This window comes from Sturnira hondurensis, unplaced genomic scaffold (genome assembly GCF_014824575.4).
Source record: "Sturnira hondurensis isolate 20B ecotype Veracruz unplaced genomic scaffold, ASM1482457v3 Scaffold0018728, whole genome shotgun sequence".
Lineage (NCBI taxonomy): Eukaryota > Metazoa > Chordata > Mammalia > Chiroptera > Phyllostomidae > Sturnira > Sturnira hondurensis.
This window is the reverse complement of record NW_028091359.1, coordinates 312,226-330,014: the sequence shown is the minus strand read 5'-3', so window position 1 is coordinate 330,014 and position 17,789 is coordinate 312,226. Positions and strand designations below refer to the sequence as shown.

Genomic DNA, 17,789 nt, shown 5'->3' with positions numbered 1-17,789 from the left:
AGTTCTTCATAGGTGATTATTGTGACAGTATGGGCTGTAAAAGTTAAATATAGCTCTTTGAGAATCAGAAGCTCTTGTTTGCTATATATTCATTGTGCTGTTTTAACTATGGATTTTTCTTGTACCTAGTGGAGGTGAAAGAAATGGCAGAGAAAGCAGCTACTGGGCAGCTGACTGTACCTCCTTGGCATCCTCAGAGTAACTTGGCTTTAGAGAATGAAGCTGAAAACGAGCCTGATCCCTTGCTGCAGCCCCCGATTAGGGACCCTGAGAATGTGACTCAGCGGCGTGTTTTAGGGTATCCCAGGAAAAATGATGAGCCAGGAGGAAATGACAAATGTGACAAAACAGACAACGGTGACCTTGATAATGACCTACATGGCAGTCAGCGTGGGCCTGGAAGTTTCACCAGTAAGTTCAGTGGGAGGAATTGGAATAGGTGGTATGACTTTCCAAACTTCAATCTCTCTGGACCAAGGTTTCCTCACCTGCAAAACAAGGGAGTACCTTTTCCTCTAAATATCCCATAATTATATATACTTGCTCTTAAATCTTTGCCCTTACACCTTGCTCTTAAATCTTTTTAAAGATTTTATTTATTTATTTCTAGAGAGAGGGGGAGGGAGGGGTAGAGAGGGAAAGAGAAAGATCAATGTGTGGTTGCCTCTCACATGCCCCCTACTGGGGACCTGGCCTGCAAACCAGGCAGGTGCCCTAACTGGGAATTGAACTGGTGACTCTTTGGTTCACAGTCCGGCACTCAGTCCACTGAGCCACACCAGCCAGGGCCCAGAGGAACCTTTGACTATCATCACTCCATAGATTTGCAGGTTAAAACTGAAGCCTGTGTATTTCACCTGGTAGTTTGCTTGCAGTCAAGGCACGAGATACTATTATCACGGGTGTTTGTAAGTCAAAGAAAGGTACATCTAAAATGATCATTTATTTTAGGTGGAAAATCTGTTGGCTTAGGGGTTTTTTTGGCATTTAAAATCTGTTTCTTGTCAGCTTCACTCTTGATGGGTGAACAAAAAGGTGAATGATCCAGGGCTGCGTGTAGCATCCAGGCTAAACCATCTCCACTCTCTAGACCAAACCTGACCTGGCCATATGGGACACGGCGGCCCTTAGCAGAATATGCATGCACCTCCTCTCTCATGCTGCCCTTTGCCTTTCCGTGCTGTCTGAACATCACCAAATGACATGGCCATGGTCATGTTATAATCCTTAGGTATCAGGCACCTGTGCCCCAGGAAAAATGAGCAGCCAGAGCATAATGAAGTCTTTCAAGCAAGTTCTGAAGCATCTGTGGTCATTGAGAAGTCTTGCAGTGTGAGTAATATGTTCTGGAGAGGCAAGTTAAACCCAAGGGCCTAATAAAGGAGAACTGAGTTGTTACATACTTCGACATTGAAATAATATCTGCAGTGGTTCTTATTTTTATTGTTGGAGTATGTGCCCTCATGTCCCTGGCGTGAATGAAGAAGGCTTTACCTCCCTGCGTATTACTTTTTGCATCAGTTGAACTCAAAGCACTGTGTATTTTGGAGCTTGGGGGCAGTACAGACAAGTGTCAGATTCAGCTTTGGCTTTTGAGCTTCCCATCTAGTTTGATAGACAAGACCAACTGTGAAAGTACAGCATGAGGTTAGGGCTTAAAGCTGGTGATTGAAGAAGGAAAAGCAAAGCCAGGACTGTGATGAGAAGACCCTCACCCGGAAGTCCTCTAAGCCCCAAATTCAGCCCTCAACTCAGTGGGAGGAATATGTTCTTACCTGACAACTGAGCCTCAGCAGGATCTGTGAGGTTCAGTCCTAATTTTCTACCATTCTCATTGAGGTTACAGCTTTGCATCAGGAGTTTAACACATCCTTAAAGCCTGCAACTGGGCCATAGTCCAGCCAGCTATAAGGAACCAAAACAATTTTTTAAAGATTTTATTTATTTATTTTTAGAGAGAGGGGAAGGGAGGGAGAAAGAGGGAGAGAAACATCAATGTGTGGTTGCCTTTTGAGTGCTCCTGACTGGAAACCTGGCTCACAACCCAGACATGTGCCCTGACTGAGAATTAAACTAGTGACCTTTTGGTTCGCATGCTGGTGCTCAATCCACTGAGCCACACCAGCAAAGTGGAACCAACATTTTTTTATTATCATTGACATGGGGCCACAATCTCTTAGAGAATATAACTAGCAATTGAGAACAAAACAGTGTAAAAATAAAATGGTGATAACATTTTAGGTCTTTCAAAGAACATACTAGTGTATTTTATCATTGCACATAAACTACTTACAGGATAACTTATTCCTTCTGTCATATGTCAGCTAAAAGGACATGTCATATATTTTTAAAAGATTTTATTTATTTTTTAGAGAGGGAAAGGGAGGGAGAAAGAGAGGGCAATTGGTTGCCTCTTGCATGCCCCCAACCAGGAACCTGGCCCACAACCCAGGTATGGGACCTGTGATCGAACTGGTGACCTTTCAGTTACAGGCCAGTGCTCAAGCCCCTGAGCCACACCAGGCAGGGCAGGATGTGCTATATTAGGAAGACTGGTTTAGCTAGAGAAGCAGGTCTGTCAGGGAAGTGGGGAAGGTATGGGAGGCCAGGCTTGTCTGAGAAGTTTCTGTTTGATATGAGAGGTCAAAGAGAACAGCTGCTAAGAGCCCAAAGTGTGTGGCAGAAGCAGTAGCCAAGGAAATCAACTCTAAAACCTCTACAGAAGGAGACTGAAGGTGAGGAAAGGAGCCAGTTATCTGTCATGTGGGGATCAGGACCTGAACTTAGAGAAATAAGCAGAAGAGGAAGGGGTAGAGCAGAGATGCTGAGGAGGAAATAACTATTATGTTAAAATTTTTCATTTTACTATTGAGATTGCGTTGCTATTTTTAAACTCACGATCCTTCACTTGCCTTTAAACTGTACCAACACCCCGGGGACTCCCTAGTTCTGAGCAGCCTCAGCCTTCTCCCCTGGGGGACGATGCCAATACATGGACTGCGTTTCATTCACAGCCTACTGTGGGGGAGGAGAGGCGGGTGTACAAGCAGGCAGAAGGGGCCAGCTCAGAGAGAGTCACCCTGACAACTGGGTTATTTTATTTTACTTTATTATATTATATTTATTTTGTTTTATTATTTTATTTATTTGTTTTAGAGAAAGAGGGAGGGAGAGAAACATCGATCTGTTGTTCCACTTAATTATGCATTCACTGGTTAAGTCTTGTATGTGCCTTGATGGGGGATCGAACCTGCAACCTTGGCGTATCAGGTTGATGCTCTAACCAACTGATCACCCAGTCAGGGCTTTACGTAACCCTGTTATTGATACTACATCCAACTGTGAAGGGATTTCTTTACAATGAACACCAACTTAAAAGTGATTTCCTGCATTACTAACAGGATCAGTCCGGGCAGTCAACTTGTTCACCAGAGTCTTCTGAGGACATAACAGATGAATTTTTAACTCCAGACAATGAACATTTTTACTTGTCTACTGCTCAAGAAGACTTAGCTCTAGAGGTAAAAATTTACAGTTTACGGTAAGGTACATTTTAAGCTTTCTTCATTGCCTTACTCCTTTTAAATTACTTTTATTGAGGAAAAATAGCCTCACGTAAAAGTCTGTATAATGTTGATTTACTGAGTGTTTTCATGTGCTTTGAAAAAATATCTAAAAAATACGACTTTTGAGAATGGAAGGTCAAATGCAATTTCTTCCAAATTCATGGTTCTGACATTTATTTGTACAGTGCTTTTACTTTTTTTAAAGCATTTTTCTTCCTTTTACTCAATATACATATTCTTTTTGGGGACAGAGAAGGTCTGTTACTTTTTTTTAAACTAAACCTTGCCTGAGGATACATTATTGATTTTAGAGAGACAGGAAGGGAGAGAGAGAAAAACATCAATCCATTGCCTCCCAAACACTCCCCAGCCAGGGACTGGACCTGCAGGCTAGGTATGTGCTCTGACTGGGAGTCAAACACATGACCTTTTGGTAGCTGGGATGACATTCCAGGCAACCGAGCCACACCAGCCAGGGCCTGCTGTTACTCTTCTGTGTGAGGACAAACTGGTGACCCACAGATGTGGGGGGTTAGCTGTGGTCCACCAGGCTTTAGTGGGGGGAGAACCAGGATAACGGCAGCAAACATGAAGCTGTCCCGTCCACTAGGCTTCCCTGGGAATCTGCCTAGCCTTTGCAAAAACTTACTTGTACAGAGTACCTTCATTTATAGAGCGAGACTCATTGGATTCTCTTACTTATGTAATTTTTACCTCATCTCCCCACTAATCTGCCACCTTTTTTGGATCTTTTATCAATATGGAAAGGGAGGGAGGGATAGGGGAAAGGGAGGATCATACATGTCAATCACGACATGTAACTGACAAGAATAATTTAGTGATGCATCAGAAAGCATCATTTCCACTTGTCTGCACTTCTGAAAACTCAGAGCAGCTTTCCATTATTATTATTATTATTAATATATATATTTTATTGATTATACCATTACAGTTGTTCTATTCCCCCCCTTCATTCCCCTCCACCCACACACTCCCTCCCCCACCATTCTCCCCACCTTAGTTTATAACCACGTGTCTCAAGTTCTTTAGATTCTATATTTCCCCTACTATTCTTGCCCTCCCCCCTATCTATTTTCTACCTACCATCTATGCTATTTTCTGTACCTCCTCCCCCTCCCCCTTCTCCTCTTCCCACTCCCCTGTTGCTAACCTTCCATGTGTTCTTCATTTCTATGGTTCCACTCCTGATCTAGCTGTCCTCTTGGTTTGCTTTTGTTTTAGGTGTGGTTGTTAATAACTGTGTGTTTGCTGTCCTTTCACTGTTCATATTTTTCATCTTCTTTTTCTTATATAAGTCCCTTTAGCATTTCATATAATAAGGGCTTGGTGATGATGAACTCCTTGAACTTGACCTTATCTGAGAAGCACTTTATCTGTCCTTCCATTCTAAATGAAAGTTTTGCTGGATAAAGCAATCTTGGCTGTAGGTCTTTGGATTTCATGACTTGGAATACTTCTTTCCAGCCCCTTCTTGCCTGTAAGGTCTCTTTTGAGAAATCCGCTGACAGTCTGATGGGTACTCCTTTGTAGGTGACTGTCCCCTTATCCCTTGATGCTTCTAGGATTCTCTCCTTCATTTTGGTCTTGGCTAATGTAATTATGATGTGCCTTGGTGTGTTCCTTCTTGGGTCCAACTTCTTTGGCACTCTCTGAGCTTCCTGGATTTCCTGGAAGTCTATTTCCTTTGCCAGACTGGGGAAGTTCTCCTTTATTATTTGTTCAAATACGTTTTCCACTCGTGGCTGTTTCTTTCCCCCTTCTGGTACCCCTATAATTTGGATGTTGGAATGTTTAAAGATGTCCTGGATGTTCCTAAGCCTCTCCTGATTTTTTTGAATTCTCATTTCTTCATTCTTTTCTGGTTGGCTGTTTCGTTCTTCCTTCTGGTCCATTCCATTGATTTGAGTCCCAGTTTCCTTTCCATCACTATTGTTTTCCTATGCATCTCCCTTCATTTCAATTAGTTTAGCCTTCATATGTTCCTCTAATTTGTGACTATAATCAACCAGTTCTGTGAGCATCCTGATAAATAGTGTCTTGAACTGTGCATCTGAGAGGCTGGCTATTTCCTGGTTGCTTAGAGTTGTGGGCTCTGGGGCTTTGAGTTCTTCTTGTGCCATCTTTTGGGCTGTTCGTGCCTGTTCCATAGCAGGATCAGAGCCCTAAAATGTTCACTAGAACAGGGCAACTAAGTCGCTGGGTTGTGACGTTGTATGTGGGGGCGGAGTCAACGAGGAGCAATGGCATCCCGTCTGCCGCCTCCTGCTGCCGCCATCACAGGTGCCGCAGCTGCCACTGTCACCGGGCCGTGCGTTTTGTGCCACTGCACGCAAATGTGCCACCGCCGTCAGCCCTCCACCACTGGGTTCGCCCCCTGGGGCCTGCGTGGTCCATCTCACTGTGCGCGAATGTGCAACTAAGGTCAGTCTGCCCCACATCCTGACTGTGTCCGGGTTGCCTGCGCACCTAGGTCTGGGGATCTTTCCTGCCCGACCCTGCTCCGCTGCTGGCTCCGCCCCTCTTACCTTCCCGGTTGAACGGTTCATTGTTGTCGGACTTCCGTATAATTCAATTTTCTGTTCTTTGGCTGTGTCTTTGTACTTCAAACTTTTGTTGTGTTCAAACTTGGTTGTGGGAGAAGGCACAGTGTTTCCATCTATGCCTCCATCTTGGTGGTAGTCCCAGTTTTCCATTATTTTTTAACAATTCTTGATTTTATTGTGAGCAGACTGGAATATTACAAAAATTTTTAATAAAAGGTTATAAAGTATGCATATAATATATATAAAATACATACATATATAAAAAGTATAACAGAAAAAAGTATATGGATCTTAAGTGTTTTGTTCATGAACTTTCACAAACTGAATAAATTCATGTAACCAGCACCCAGACCAAGAAACAGAACATCATCAGTCCCAGAAAAGATCTGCTTTGTGCCTCCTCCCCATCGCTGCCACCCCTCAGACCGATGTTCTGAATTCTTACCCCGTGGAGTACCTTTTCGGTCTGGGTTATTTCCAGCTCTTTGGCTCTTCTGATAAAGCTTCCAGGAATCAAAACATCGTTGTTGGGATGTGGGGGTGAGGAGAGTGTAATGATGAAGGGAAGAGTCACTTAATTCCTCCTACAGGGGGAGGTGGGGGAGTCTTTGTTGAGGAGCAACATATGGTACAAATAAGTACTTAGTGTCTGCAAAGCAGATTTGTTATTTTTTTATAAAAGATGTAGGAATCTTATGAAGATTTTCAGCGTTTAAAAGCATCAGGAAATTCTCAACCTTTTGATGATATATCTGCCTCCATTGAACCTCCTTTCTCTGTTTTGCAGACCTCAAGTCCTATAGAAGAAGACTCTGAAGGAATACCAGATGCGTTTGCCCAACATCAAGGCTCTGGTAATAAGCCCTTAGGGCAGATGCCTTCAAGAATCACTTGCCTTCACTTTGTGTCAGAACACAGATGTGTACAGTTGGAGCAGTCCTCAGAGATAACTTCCTCCGGGCCTTTCGATTTACACACGAGAAAACCTAGCCTCATTGATTTCCCCTCGTTAGAGTGTGTCTCATGCCCCTGAACAGCCTCAGGACATCTGTACATTTATACTCCTCAGGACATCATGTCATTTATACTCCCCCTTGAGTTCTTATGGCCTGTATTGTAGTTGTTGCTTCCTTTTTCATCTAGTCTTTCACTAGTATCCAGGCTTCTTCACGGCACATATTAGGTACTTAGTTATCTTTGCCAAGCTGACCTGAGGAATTTGCTCAGGTCACACAGTTAGTTATTCACACAATAGAAATTAGAAGTAAGTTTCCATGTCCTTCTCTATGCCGAAAGGCAGAGTGTTAGCATCAATTTCCTTTTTTTGCAAAGAGTTAACAGCCAATAGTGCAGAGTCAGCATAACATCCTTCCCTTGGGAGGCCTTTGGTTCTGTATAGCTTAGCAACTGCTTCCTGTTACTTAGGAAGTTAACCTTGGATCAGCAGCAGGGTTTGGTACAAGACAAGATGTAAGTGAGCCGCTGATTCTGATACAGACATTTAAAAAATTGTATACTTTTTCTGTTTTAAGGTATGCAGCCATCTAATTTAAAACCAGAGTTAACCACCCACCAAGCCATGTAGCTGTCCACAGTCATGTTTCAACACTCTTAACCCAGCCTCGCAGGGTGGGCTTGTGTTCTGGACTCACTCTTCCTCCTGCTGCAGCCACTGGCTTCCATCTCTAACCTGATCCAGGCCCCAATCACAGTTGGGAACGTTAAGAAGCTGTAAGCTTTTATATGAACAGTTAAATTCTCAGGATGATATGTGTTATTAAGTCCCCAGACCTAGGTCTTGGGCCATGCACTTCTTTCTGTGGAGCCTCTGCCCCTGGTTACTTCCTGGGCGAGCCTGGCCTGCACATAGCCACCTTGCTTGCATTTGGAAGAAGGCTGAGTGGAATAGAGAAGTTAGGGGCAGACAGGTCAGAAAGCCTGGGCTAGTTTGATTCAAACATCTGCAGTACATGAAGAAGCCTCTGGTTGCTACTGTTTCATTCTTTCAGCCCTTTCTTCCTCCTTTTGCACTAGGGCTCTGATATAGGTCTGCTGCACACCAAGCGATGAAACAGGGGTAACAATTGGACGCATGCTGCTTCCAAGCCCAGTTCTGCCACTGATTTTTTTCCCCCGCATGACCTTGGGCAATTTACTTCACTCCAGGGCCCCACTTTCCCCTTGTATAAAGGAAGTGGTCGGTGTCTAAAATCTCTGAATTCCCCTCCTGCTCTAAATTGTGCTTATTGGGAATTCATTTATGCTTTCTAGGTATTTGAAAGAGGGTCACAGGAAGAAGAGCCCCAATGCATCTTCACTGGTGGGGTTTCAGAGCTCCTTGATACCTGCTAAAGGGAGCATTGTTCTTGTGGGACTCTTAGGGCCCACCAGACTACATGGACCTCAGGAATGGCAGGGGGATTGTGAGCATTTGCTAACAGTATGATGCTCTGCCCCCCTCTCTGTAAACCACAGCAGTACAGTGGTGGGAGGGAGCATGGATACTGGCCCTGTCTGCCCAGAGGTCTTCACAGTATCTCAATGAGAATTGGGGTGGGCTAACTTCAGACATTTGACGCCAAGGAGAACAGAAGACAGTGAATTAGCTCCTAAAACTCAAGACCCCACCCCTACTCCTTAAGTGCTATTTGATGGCCGAGAAGCACAGTTGTCACTCTGAGAACACCCAGATAGCTAATGGTCTTTTCTATTTGGAACCCGTGAACAAGCAGTTCTTGGTTTCAACGCCCCCTGGTGTCTGTTGACCGGAACCAGGTCAGTTTGCCTTTCTGAAAAGACAAAACAACATTTGTCTCCAGAAATAACTGTGTGGTTATAACTGGAAGGCCAGTAAATGGCTTGATTGTATTGTGAGTGTCAGGGTTCTCCCCTCTGAGCGAGGAAAATAAACTTTCAGAGCAAAAACCTCTTGTACAGCACTCAATCCAAACCCAATTAGGGAAAGCTTTTGTTTATCCAGATTATTTCTCATTGTGGATAAGACCAAGAGAAATTGAAGAGAATAAAAATAATAATCTGGGTTGGCAAAAATTCTTTTAAAAATGCATTTACTTTTTATTCTTTCAGGTGAAAGAGAGGTCCAAATAGGAAAAAGTGTTGGGAAGAATGCTGAGGTTTTGACCAGGTCTCAATTCCAACCTATACAAAGGTATGTGCTATTGTTTTACTCATAGCCTCAGACTCACAGAAGTAGTGTTAATTGGTGATAACGCTCCATTTCTATATATTTCTCATCTTAAAATGTATTAGGCGCCATGTTCTAAAACTTAGCCTTGGCAGCTGAGCTTTGCTAGGCCTTGGTTGGCAGAATCGTGAGGGGCCGTGGAAGGCAGTCGTCATCTGTGCGCAGGTCCTCACTGCCTTTCCACCATGTGACCTTGCTCGGGTCACAGCCCTGTCTTCCATTTCCCTCCTCATGAACTAGGAGTAAGAATCCTTACTGAGAATATTGGCATAGGGAGTCAAAGTATTAATATAACTCCTGGGTATTTAGCCCAAAGAAATGAAGACTTATGTTCACAAAAATGCATGCGCAAAAGTTACAGCCACTTTTTTTCTTGCCAAAAGCTGGAGACCCAGATTTTACCTAACAAGTAAATGATTTGACAGGCTGGCTGGTCTGTATCAAATGATTTGATACATCCATACCGTGGAATATTCTTCCACAATAAAAAAGAATGCACTATTTTTCATTTATTTTTACACTTCATTTTAATTTATTTTTTACTTTTATTTTATTTTTTTCTTGTATGTGTCCTAACTGGGGGTTGAACACACAGTGCTGGCCTATAGGGATGGTGTTCTAACCAAGTGGGACACCTGACCAGGGCTGGCTGGCTGGCCTGCTTTGTTTGTTTACTTATTTATTGTTATTGACTTTAGAGAGCGGGGCTGGGGGGAGAGAAGAACATTGGTTTGTTGTTCCACTTATTTACATCTTCATTGGTTGATACTTGTATGTGTCCTGACTGGGGATCAAACCACAACCTTGGCGTGTGGGGACGACACTCTAACCAACTGAGCCACCTGGCCATGAAAAAGAATGAACTGTTGACACATAGGACAAGCTGGATAAATCTCTAGAGAATTCTGCTGAGTGGCAGAAGCAATCACAAGTTACTACATGATTTCACTTATATAACATATTTGAGATGATAAAAATCGTAGAAATAGAGAACAAATGATTTGTTTCTAGAAGTTAAGGATGAGGTGGGGAGTGGGAGGAAAGTAGACAGTGCTATGAAAGTGTGACCTGAGGGATCCTCGTGATGGTGGAAATGTCTCTGTCTTGACTGTATCAATGTCCATATGTTGGTTGTGATGTTGTCCTATAGATTTGCAAGATGTTTCCATTGAGGGAAACTGGGTAAAGTGTATTTCTTAAAACTCCATGTGAATATATAGTTATCTTATAATAAAAAGTTTAATTGAAAAACTAATAATAGATGTAAAGGGCCTGGTACAGTAACATTTAGTGTACTTCCCCCCTCTGGGCCTCAATTTTCCTTATAATAATTAATAGCTAGTGTTTCCTACGCAGCTATATGCCAGGTACTTTGTTTTGTCAAATTTAATTCGTGTAACAATCCTCTGAGGTACATACTGTTATTTCCACTTTGCCAATAAGGAAAGCAACGTTCAGAGAGATTAAGAACTTTTTTTGAGGTTGAACGGTTACTTAGCGTCTGTATCACTGAGGCTCGATTATGCTACATAACAATCCCCGGGTTTTAGTGGCTTAAAACAGTAAAAGTTTATCTTTGCTCACGCGCCAAGTCCGTCATGGGATGGCCGGGAGGGGTCTGTGCCGCATCGCCTTCTGTCAGAGCTGCCAGCTGAGCAGAGGCCCCCCCTTGGGGCTTTCTGAACTGCCGAGGTGACAACAGGGCATGTGGTGGGTTGTGCACTGTCCTTTAAAGTTTCCTCCCAAGAGTTACATCACTGTCACTTACGTTTCACTAGTTAGAACAAGTCATGTGGCCACTTATGTAAATTAGGAGGGCCAAAAAGTGCTGTCCTACTGTGTGCTTAGAAGGAGACCAAGTATTTTCGTGAAGAGAATTAGTCGCAACTCAGATTCAAAGTCCATGCCCTTTCCTTTTTATTACTGGCCTCACAGGGTTGTTGCCAAGATTAGAAATGTGAAAACACGGAAGGATTTAGCATGGGATCTGGCTTATGGTTTGTGCTCGATATGTATTGAAATTAAATACTAAATACTGGTTAAGTAGAAATGGGTCAAGTTTGTCTTCAGTATTCTTTTCTGGCCACTTTTTGGCACAAGCCTCCCTTGGCCTCTCCTGACACTCTGTGTCGGGAAGCTGTCTCTCACCTGGTTAGGCCCCATGGCTGCTCCCCTTGCTCCAGCCTCTGTCCCCAGCAAAGTTCCCATGCTCCATTGATTTTCTCTGGAACTTGCTCACTGCTGTAGAGCATCCTTAGCTGATTTCAGATGGACTGATCCTTGGAGAGTTTGTATTCGGTGTCTTAAGAGGAAACAGAGGCGCGCAGTGCAAGGCCCAGACGTGCCAGAGGACATGTGGCTAGTCGGTAGCAGAGCCAGGACCAGAACCCACACTTTGTACTTCTGGGCTTAGTGCCCTTCCAGCTGTTTCTCACACTGGTGCCTTGTACCAATTTAGTGCACTCAGCCAACAGGGATCCATATGATTTTCTCACTTGCTGTCTTACAGTGACCGAGGTGAACAGGAGGACACGCTGAGGAAGTCACCAGAGGAGCTGAAAGGGAAAGACATGTATGGCTGTGGAAGGGCCGCCCCAGGGTCCTGGGGCGGGGTTTGGGTCGAGGGCAGTAGTGCGTCCTTGTCTGTCAGAATCTACAGCTTTCCCATTTTACGTGAGACTAGTTCTTCTGTCACCAGGAAGATGTGATCTAAATGACTAGCATCTTACAGTCAAGGAAATACTATGATGTTAATAATAACAACTAGATGTTTATACTTACATAAACAGATTAACTATATATGGTTTCCACACATACATACTTTTATCTATGGACATCGTATATTTTTATCTGCTGAGATATATTTAACATTAGTGTCTCTTGGTAAGATATTCTCTAATATTTTCTTTAAAAATATATCAGCTATTCTAAGATATTCTCTAACTCTGGCCTGTTGCCAAATAAAGCCTTTTGTTAAGAACATTCTTAAGAAGTGCATTTCAGGAATGTATTGTTTGATTTTTCCAGACATCTCCCAGTTATTGTGTGCTTTTAATTCTTTAGATCGTTGACAGACATTCAAGACCTGTCGAGTATCTCCTGTGGACAAGATGGGTCTTTTCAAGAAGTCTCATGCAAAACACCCAGAGTCAACCATGCACCTACTAGTGTCAGCACCCCGCTCAGCCCAGGTAGTTGTCACCCACGGGGGGACAGCCCCTGTCTCATTGGCTCTGGGGAGCCAGGACTCGGGAGCAGACCTGGCAGGTGTTTTCTCATAATTCAGAGGTGTTTCTTTAGGGTCAGAGCTGGGGGGAATAGGCCCATGGGAGGCCAGGGAGGGGCGATGCTGGTGGTCACTAAACAGCTACAAGGAGGTGATTTAACTTCAGTGGTTGAGTTGTGCAGATGCGAGGACCACTCTGTACCCTGAGCACTACTGAGTTCGGTACAAAGACTCTAGAGTTGCATTCTCTAGAGTTTGTGACTTCAAACAGCCTCTTGTCCCTAAACATGCATAGTTCTGAGTCCCACAACTGTATACAGCTAGTGTCAGTATCCTCTTTCTGGTGTCCTTAGTTCCAGTATTTTTGTAATTCAAATAATTTCCCTTTATTTTTATGACTAAGTTTAGAACTGTCATTTTTTTTATACCTTGAGGAGCTGTGTCTTGGATCAGTGATTATTTCAGTTACTAACAATTTGGAGAACCCCTGATATAGTCATAGAGTTCTGTGGGGTTTTTTGTTTTTAAATAATATAAAGGATCCAGCCCTGGCTGGTGGTGGCTTAGTGGATTGAGCACTGGCCTGCCGACTGAAAGGTCGCTGGTTTGATTCCCACCCAGAGCACGTGCCTGGGTTGCTGGCCAGGTCCCCAGTTGGGGGGGTGTGAGAGGCAGCCACTCAATGTTTCTCTCACACATTGATGTTTCTTCTCCATCTCTTTCTCCCTCCCTTACCGTCTCTCCAAAAATAAGTAAGTTAATATTCTTAAAAAGGCAGTTTTTCACATACCCAACTGATACAATAATAATAATAATAATAATAATAATAATGGATCCAAACACTAACTGCCCGCTTTTCTAAAACAGGGTCAATTTCTTCAAGTGCCAGTCACTATAAAGACTGCCTTGGAAGCATCACATTTCAGGGGAAAACAGGGTCTTCCTCATACTGGAGCAGTCAAGCATCTACTGCAACTCTGTCTGATAAACCGACGACTGTCCGAGAGAAAGCAAAGAGCCTAGATTCCCTTTTTACTTCCTCTAGAACTCTCCCTTCAAGACTAACTGACCACGTATGTATACCAGCTCTGTGTTCCACTCTCATGGAGCCAGCCCGAAGGCCTCAATCCAGAGTGCCATGATTTCTCCAAATCTGTTTTACCAAGAAATAAGCTGGATCCTCTCCAGGCTTGCCCAGGCCTCCTCTCTGGGTCTTTACTGTGAGATAGATCTTGTGCCTTTTATCCCCCTAGAGATAATGTTCAGCATTTTTTCTTAAGAGCCAACCTCTGCCGTAGCTTATGATGCGCCTTCACCTGCACTGTCCTTTCTCTCTAACCACATCCTGACCACTTGGGGAGGCTCGAGTTCCGCTTCCTCCTTGACGCCTCCTCTGGCTAGTTCCCTGGGGGTTTTGATTGACACTCATCTTCTCTGAACTCCTGAACTAACAGTCTGCACTCCATTGTGTACTACCTTCTCTCCTGCCCCGCCCCATTCTTTTTCTTCTTCTCTTTCTCTCCCTCATATTTTATGTGCATAGTCTCTTCAAGATAACTGTAAGGTCCTTACTTGGTACCCCGCATTAAGAACCTGTTGTTCCACCCCTGGCCCTGCAATGTGACTCTCCCTGTCCTGCCACCACCAAGGCCTCAGACACGTGAAGGAAACCCTCTTGAGTCCTCCAAACCAGTGTCACCCCAGTTGACATGTGGAGCTGTTCCTGCTGAGTACTGTCTGAAACTCTGACTCCTAGAATCATAAGTAATAAAATGATTTGTGTGTATTCATTAAAAAACAAAGCAAAACAAAAGGAACCTGTTGACTGACCATTCTGTAGCAGATTGATTACTGGCTTTGGCCCTCAGTGAAAACCCAATTATTGTCTCCTTTGGGCATTTGACTCACAAAAGGTCCCACTCTGAAGTAGGGCAATAAAGAATTTTAGGCTTTTGTTCATCAGACTGCTAATTGGGCGGGTTCTAAGTGCCCGGGACCATGTCTGGCCCTCTTCTAAGCATCCAGATGTGAATACAAAAGGCATAGTCCCTGCCCCAGAGGAGCTCATCACCTAGTGAGAAAAACTGTAACACAGCCTTAAGTCTGTAATTCGAGTGCTACAGAGGAAAGGGGTGAGAATCACAGCTTCCTGGAGGAGGTGACATTTCAATGAAATTGACTCAGTCAACATAACAACTGGCTTCTCTCATTGATAAGACGGTCTTTTTTTAAAAAATACTTTTATAAGAGTTTATTTGAGCCAAACTGATGACATGCCAGGAAGCAGGATCTCAAATGCTCTCAATACACAGCCTTAATGTTGGAGATGATTGAGTTATATGGCTTTTTTTAGCTCAGTATATGTGTCAATTACCATATTTATGTCTTCCTTATAGAAAAGATCATCTGCATTTACTGGGGCCGGTCCCTCCAGCAATGCTAAGGCGCCTGACACGGCATCCCATGCCACCCACAAAAGGAGCCTGCCAGAAGGTACCCTGTGTTTAACGTCAAAACACACATTCATAATGGGAAGCCAGTTTAAGGGAGCCTTAGTCTCATCTTTGATGTTGCGTTGGATTTAAACAAAAATACTACATGTATTTTCCCTGATTATAAAAGTAAAACACATTCATTATAGAAAACTTGGAGGATAAAGAAGAGCTTAAAAAAGAAAAGCACTGAATTCTGTCACCATTTTTAACCTCTTGTACTATTTTGATACATATCTTTTTTATATTTTTAGAAATAAGCTAAAAAACATTTTTAGTGTAGTTGAGATCATATTGTATATCAGTTCTGACCTGCTTTTTTCTTTGATGATATATTTTGAGGATTTCCCCTTATCAGTAAAAATTATTAAGAAATATATGTAATGGCTATATAATATTTCATTTTACATATGTTTCTTTAATGTGCCTTTGTGTTGAAGAATTGTGCAAAAATGCGTATCTGCACCTCAGCTCCTTTCCTTGGATAGATTCTTAGAAGACAATTCCAAAGCAAGGGTGTGAGCATATTAACAGCTCTTGAGACAGGCATATTGCCTTTGCCACATTAATTTTAATGTCCTGCTTCTCTGGTACAACTCTAGAATCTCCTTCAGGGGGATAAGGATTTTGTGAATTATGCTGAGGGATTTTTGTTAGTATTATAATTGAGCTCTTAGGGGAAGGCCCAAAGTATGATTCCTCCTATGTCCCCATGCCTCATAATTGATAGAGAAAGACCTTCTACTTTGTATTTGGTCGTTTGACTGGTCCAGAGCCTCTATATTCCTTCAGCAGCCCTGTTCCAGGTTGGGCCTCCAGCCTCTTAATAAAAATTTATACTTCACCTTCCCTAAATATCCCTGGGGAGCAAGAAGCACAGATAAAGCAATACTGAGGTAAGGGTGAGGGAGGCAAAGGTTTGGAGTTGAAGGCATAGAAAAGCCACTCATATTGGGAAATCTCAGCTAGGACTGCGGGTTCAGGAGGCCTTCTTCCTGCCTTAGTTTGTTTCATCTTTGACAAATCCCAAGTCAGTGTGTGTGGGGGCCTAGAAGATCCACTGCAGGTCCAGGAGGGTGTTAAGTCATTTTCCCTTTTGTCCTTTTTAAGAACTGGTAGAAGCCATCTCGCAGCATCACATTGATGAGCTGCCACCTCCATCTCAGGAACTACTGGACGAAATTGGTAAGAGATGTTCAATACAGAGTGTACTCACTCGGGGGCCATCTTAACTGAGTCACTGACCACAATACGGTTTTTGTCGCAGGTGTGAGCACTAGTACCAGAGGCCTTTTGAAGGTCTGACTGAATGTACAGAGTTCAGGAAGGGGCAGTTTTCCAATAAAATGGCCCTTACATTACTGCTGAAGCCTGGCCAGGATAATTGGCCTGTGTCTGTTTTCATTTTGTTACTTAGAAGGCCTGTGGTAATGATTCGAAGAGGAAATAGCAACATTCAAATGGCTTATTATGATGAACTTCTGTTTTGTTATCTTCGAACTAACCAGCCGTACCTGGGAGGCCTGATGTCTGGCTACCGAGGCCAAGACACCCTGTTCTTTTGGTTTTGCCATTAGCAGGAGATATTGAAAGTATTGGCACTGTGGATGAATCACTTTCCCAAAGGCAGAGAAGTCAGTGGGGCAGAACTGAATATGACCAGAATTTTCCATTTCAGCCAGAAACTGAGCAATACCAGCTCAGTTTTAGTTGTAGCTGATTGGCTGGCCCTTCCCAGCTGAGCTCATGCTGGAAGTAAACATTATAGAGACGTTTGGGGCAGGTGATTTGCTTCCCCAGGAAAGACCTAATTGCTCTTTTCTTAAGACTGGCCAGCCAGCCTCAGAGGACACATCTTGTCAGACCTCTAATGGTTCAGTTCTTGGTATGGGGCTCCTGGAGAATTTCTTGAGGGGCATCTCTTCATTTTTAGGATCGCAGATATTTTGTGTTTCATCAGAAAGAAGAAGGTGAATGAGGACTTACCTGGTCTGACTCAATAGAAAGCCACTGTCCATGTTGTCACAAGCCCCAGCCCTATTGGCTTGAAGAACTTGGGTGGAGCCTTCCTTAGATTCTTTTTCTCTGGTCATAGGCCCTTCTTGCCTCAGGGCACCCCTCCCTAATGTCATAGAGTCATATGGGTCCCGGGATTTCGGGGCCGTTCTCTCAGGGCCCCATCCCCCTACCGACTTTCCTCCTCTAACTTTGCAGGGAGCTCTTGCAAAGTCCTCTCCGGTAGCTGCTAATACCACAGTAGAACTGCTGCTTGTGAGATTAGAGGACACCACACACGTCCTGCTCAGTTGTCGCCTGTTTCTTGGTCTTAGCTTAGGCAGTACTTGAAAGCCCTTTTGCAGTTTGACTTTAGTGATAACGTTTCCTCTAGATTCTGCTGTTTTCCCCATGTCAGCAGCTGTCACCGGGCTTCCCCCAGGCCTCCCTCATGGTACTGCTGTATCTCGGTGCATCCTGCAGAAGTGCTCCCTTGTTTTACTTACTGGGATTATCCGGGCCAGGTTTCTGGGTGAAGCATGTACATTGAGATAGGTCAGTAATTTTCCAGCTAGACAAAGGGCAGAGGGCATTTGGGTAGGTTCTCTGAATAATGGGTGCTCCCACCTGGTAATTGTGCACCAATCACTCTGTTGTTATTTCCCCTCGAGAGCTTTGGGGAGTGACCCGGAGCTGACACCTGTGCTTTTAGAGTGCCCACATCCAAAACCCTAGGCGTCT

At 43.7% G+C, this 17,789-nt stretch overlaps 1 protein-coding gene across 1 annotated transcript in view; it reads left to right on the top strand.

Moving 5' to 3' along the window:
* Window positions 1–17,789, top strand: part of TEX14 (testis expressed 14, intercellular bridge forming factor) — a 68,488-nt gene that overhangs the window by 36,510 nt on the left and 14,189 nt on the right. The window contains exons 17-26 of the mRNA XM_037070188.1: window positions 130–411; window positions 1,232–1,332; window positions 3,402–3,521; window positions 6,918–6,984; window positions 9,218–9,299; window positions 11,845–11,907; window positions 12,399–12,526; window positions 13,429–13,634; window positions 14,958–15,054; window positions 16,164–16,238. Of these exons, the coding sequence (XP_036926083.1) occupies window positions 130–411; window positions 1,232–1,332; window positions 3,402–3,521; window positions 6,918–6,984; window positions 9,218–9,299; window positions 11,845–11,907; window positions 12,399–12,526; window positions 13,429–13,634; window positions 14,958–15,054; window positions 16,164–16,238 (1,221 nt within the window). The remainder of the gene's footprint in view (window positions 1–129; window positions 412–1,231; window positions 1,333–3,401; window positions 3,522–6,917; window positions 6,985–9,217; window positions 9,300–11,844; window positions 11,908–12,398; window positions 12,527–13,428; window positions 13,635–14,957; window positions 15,055–16,163; window positions 16,239–17,789) is intronic.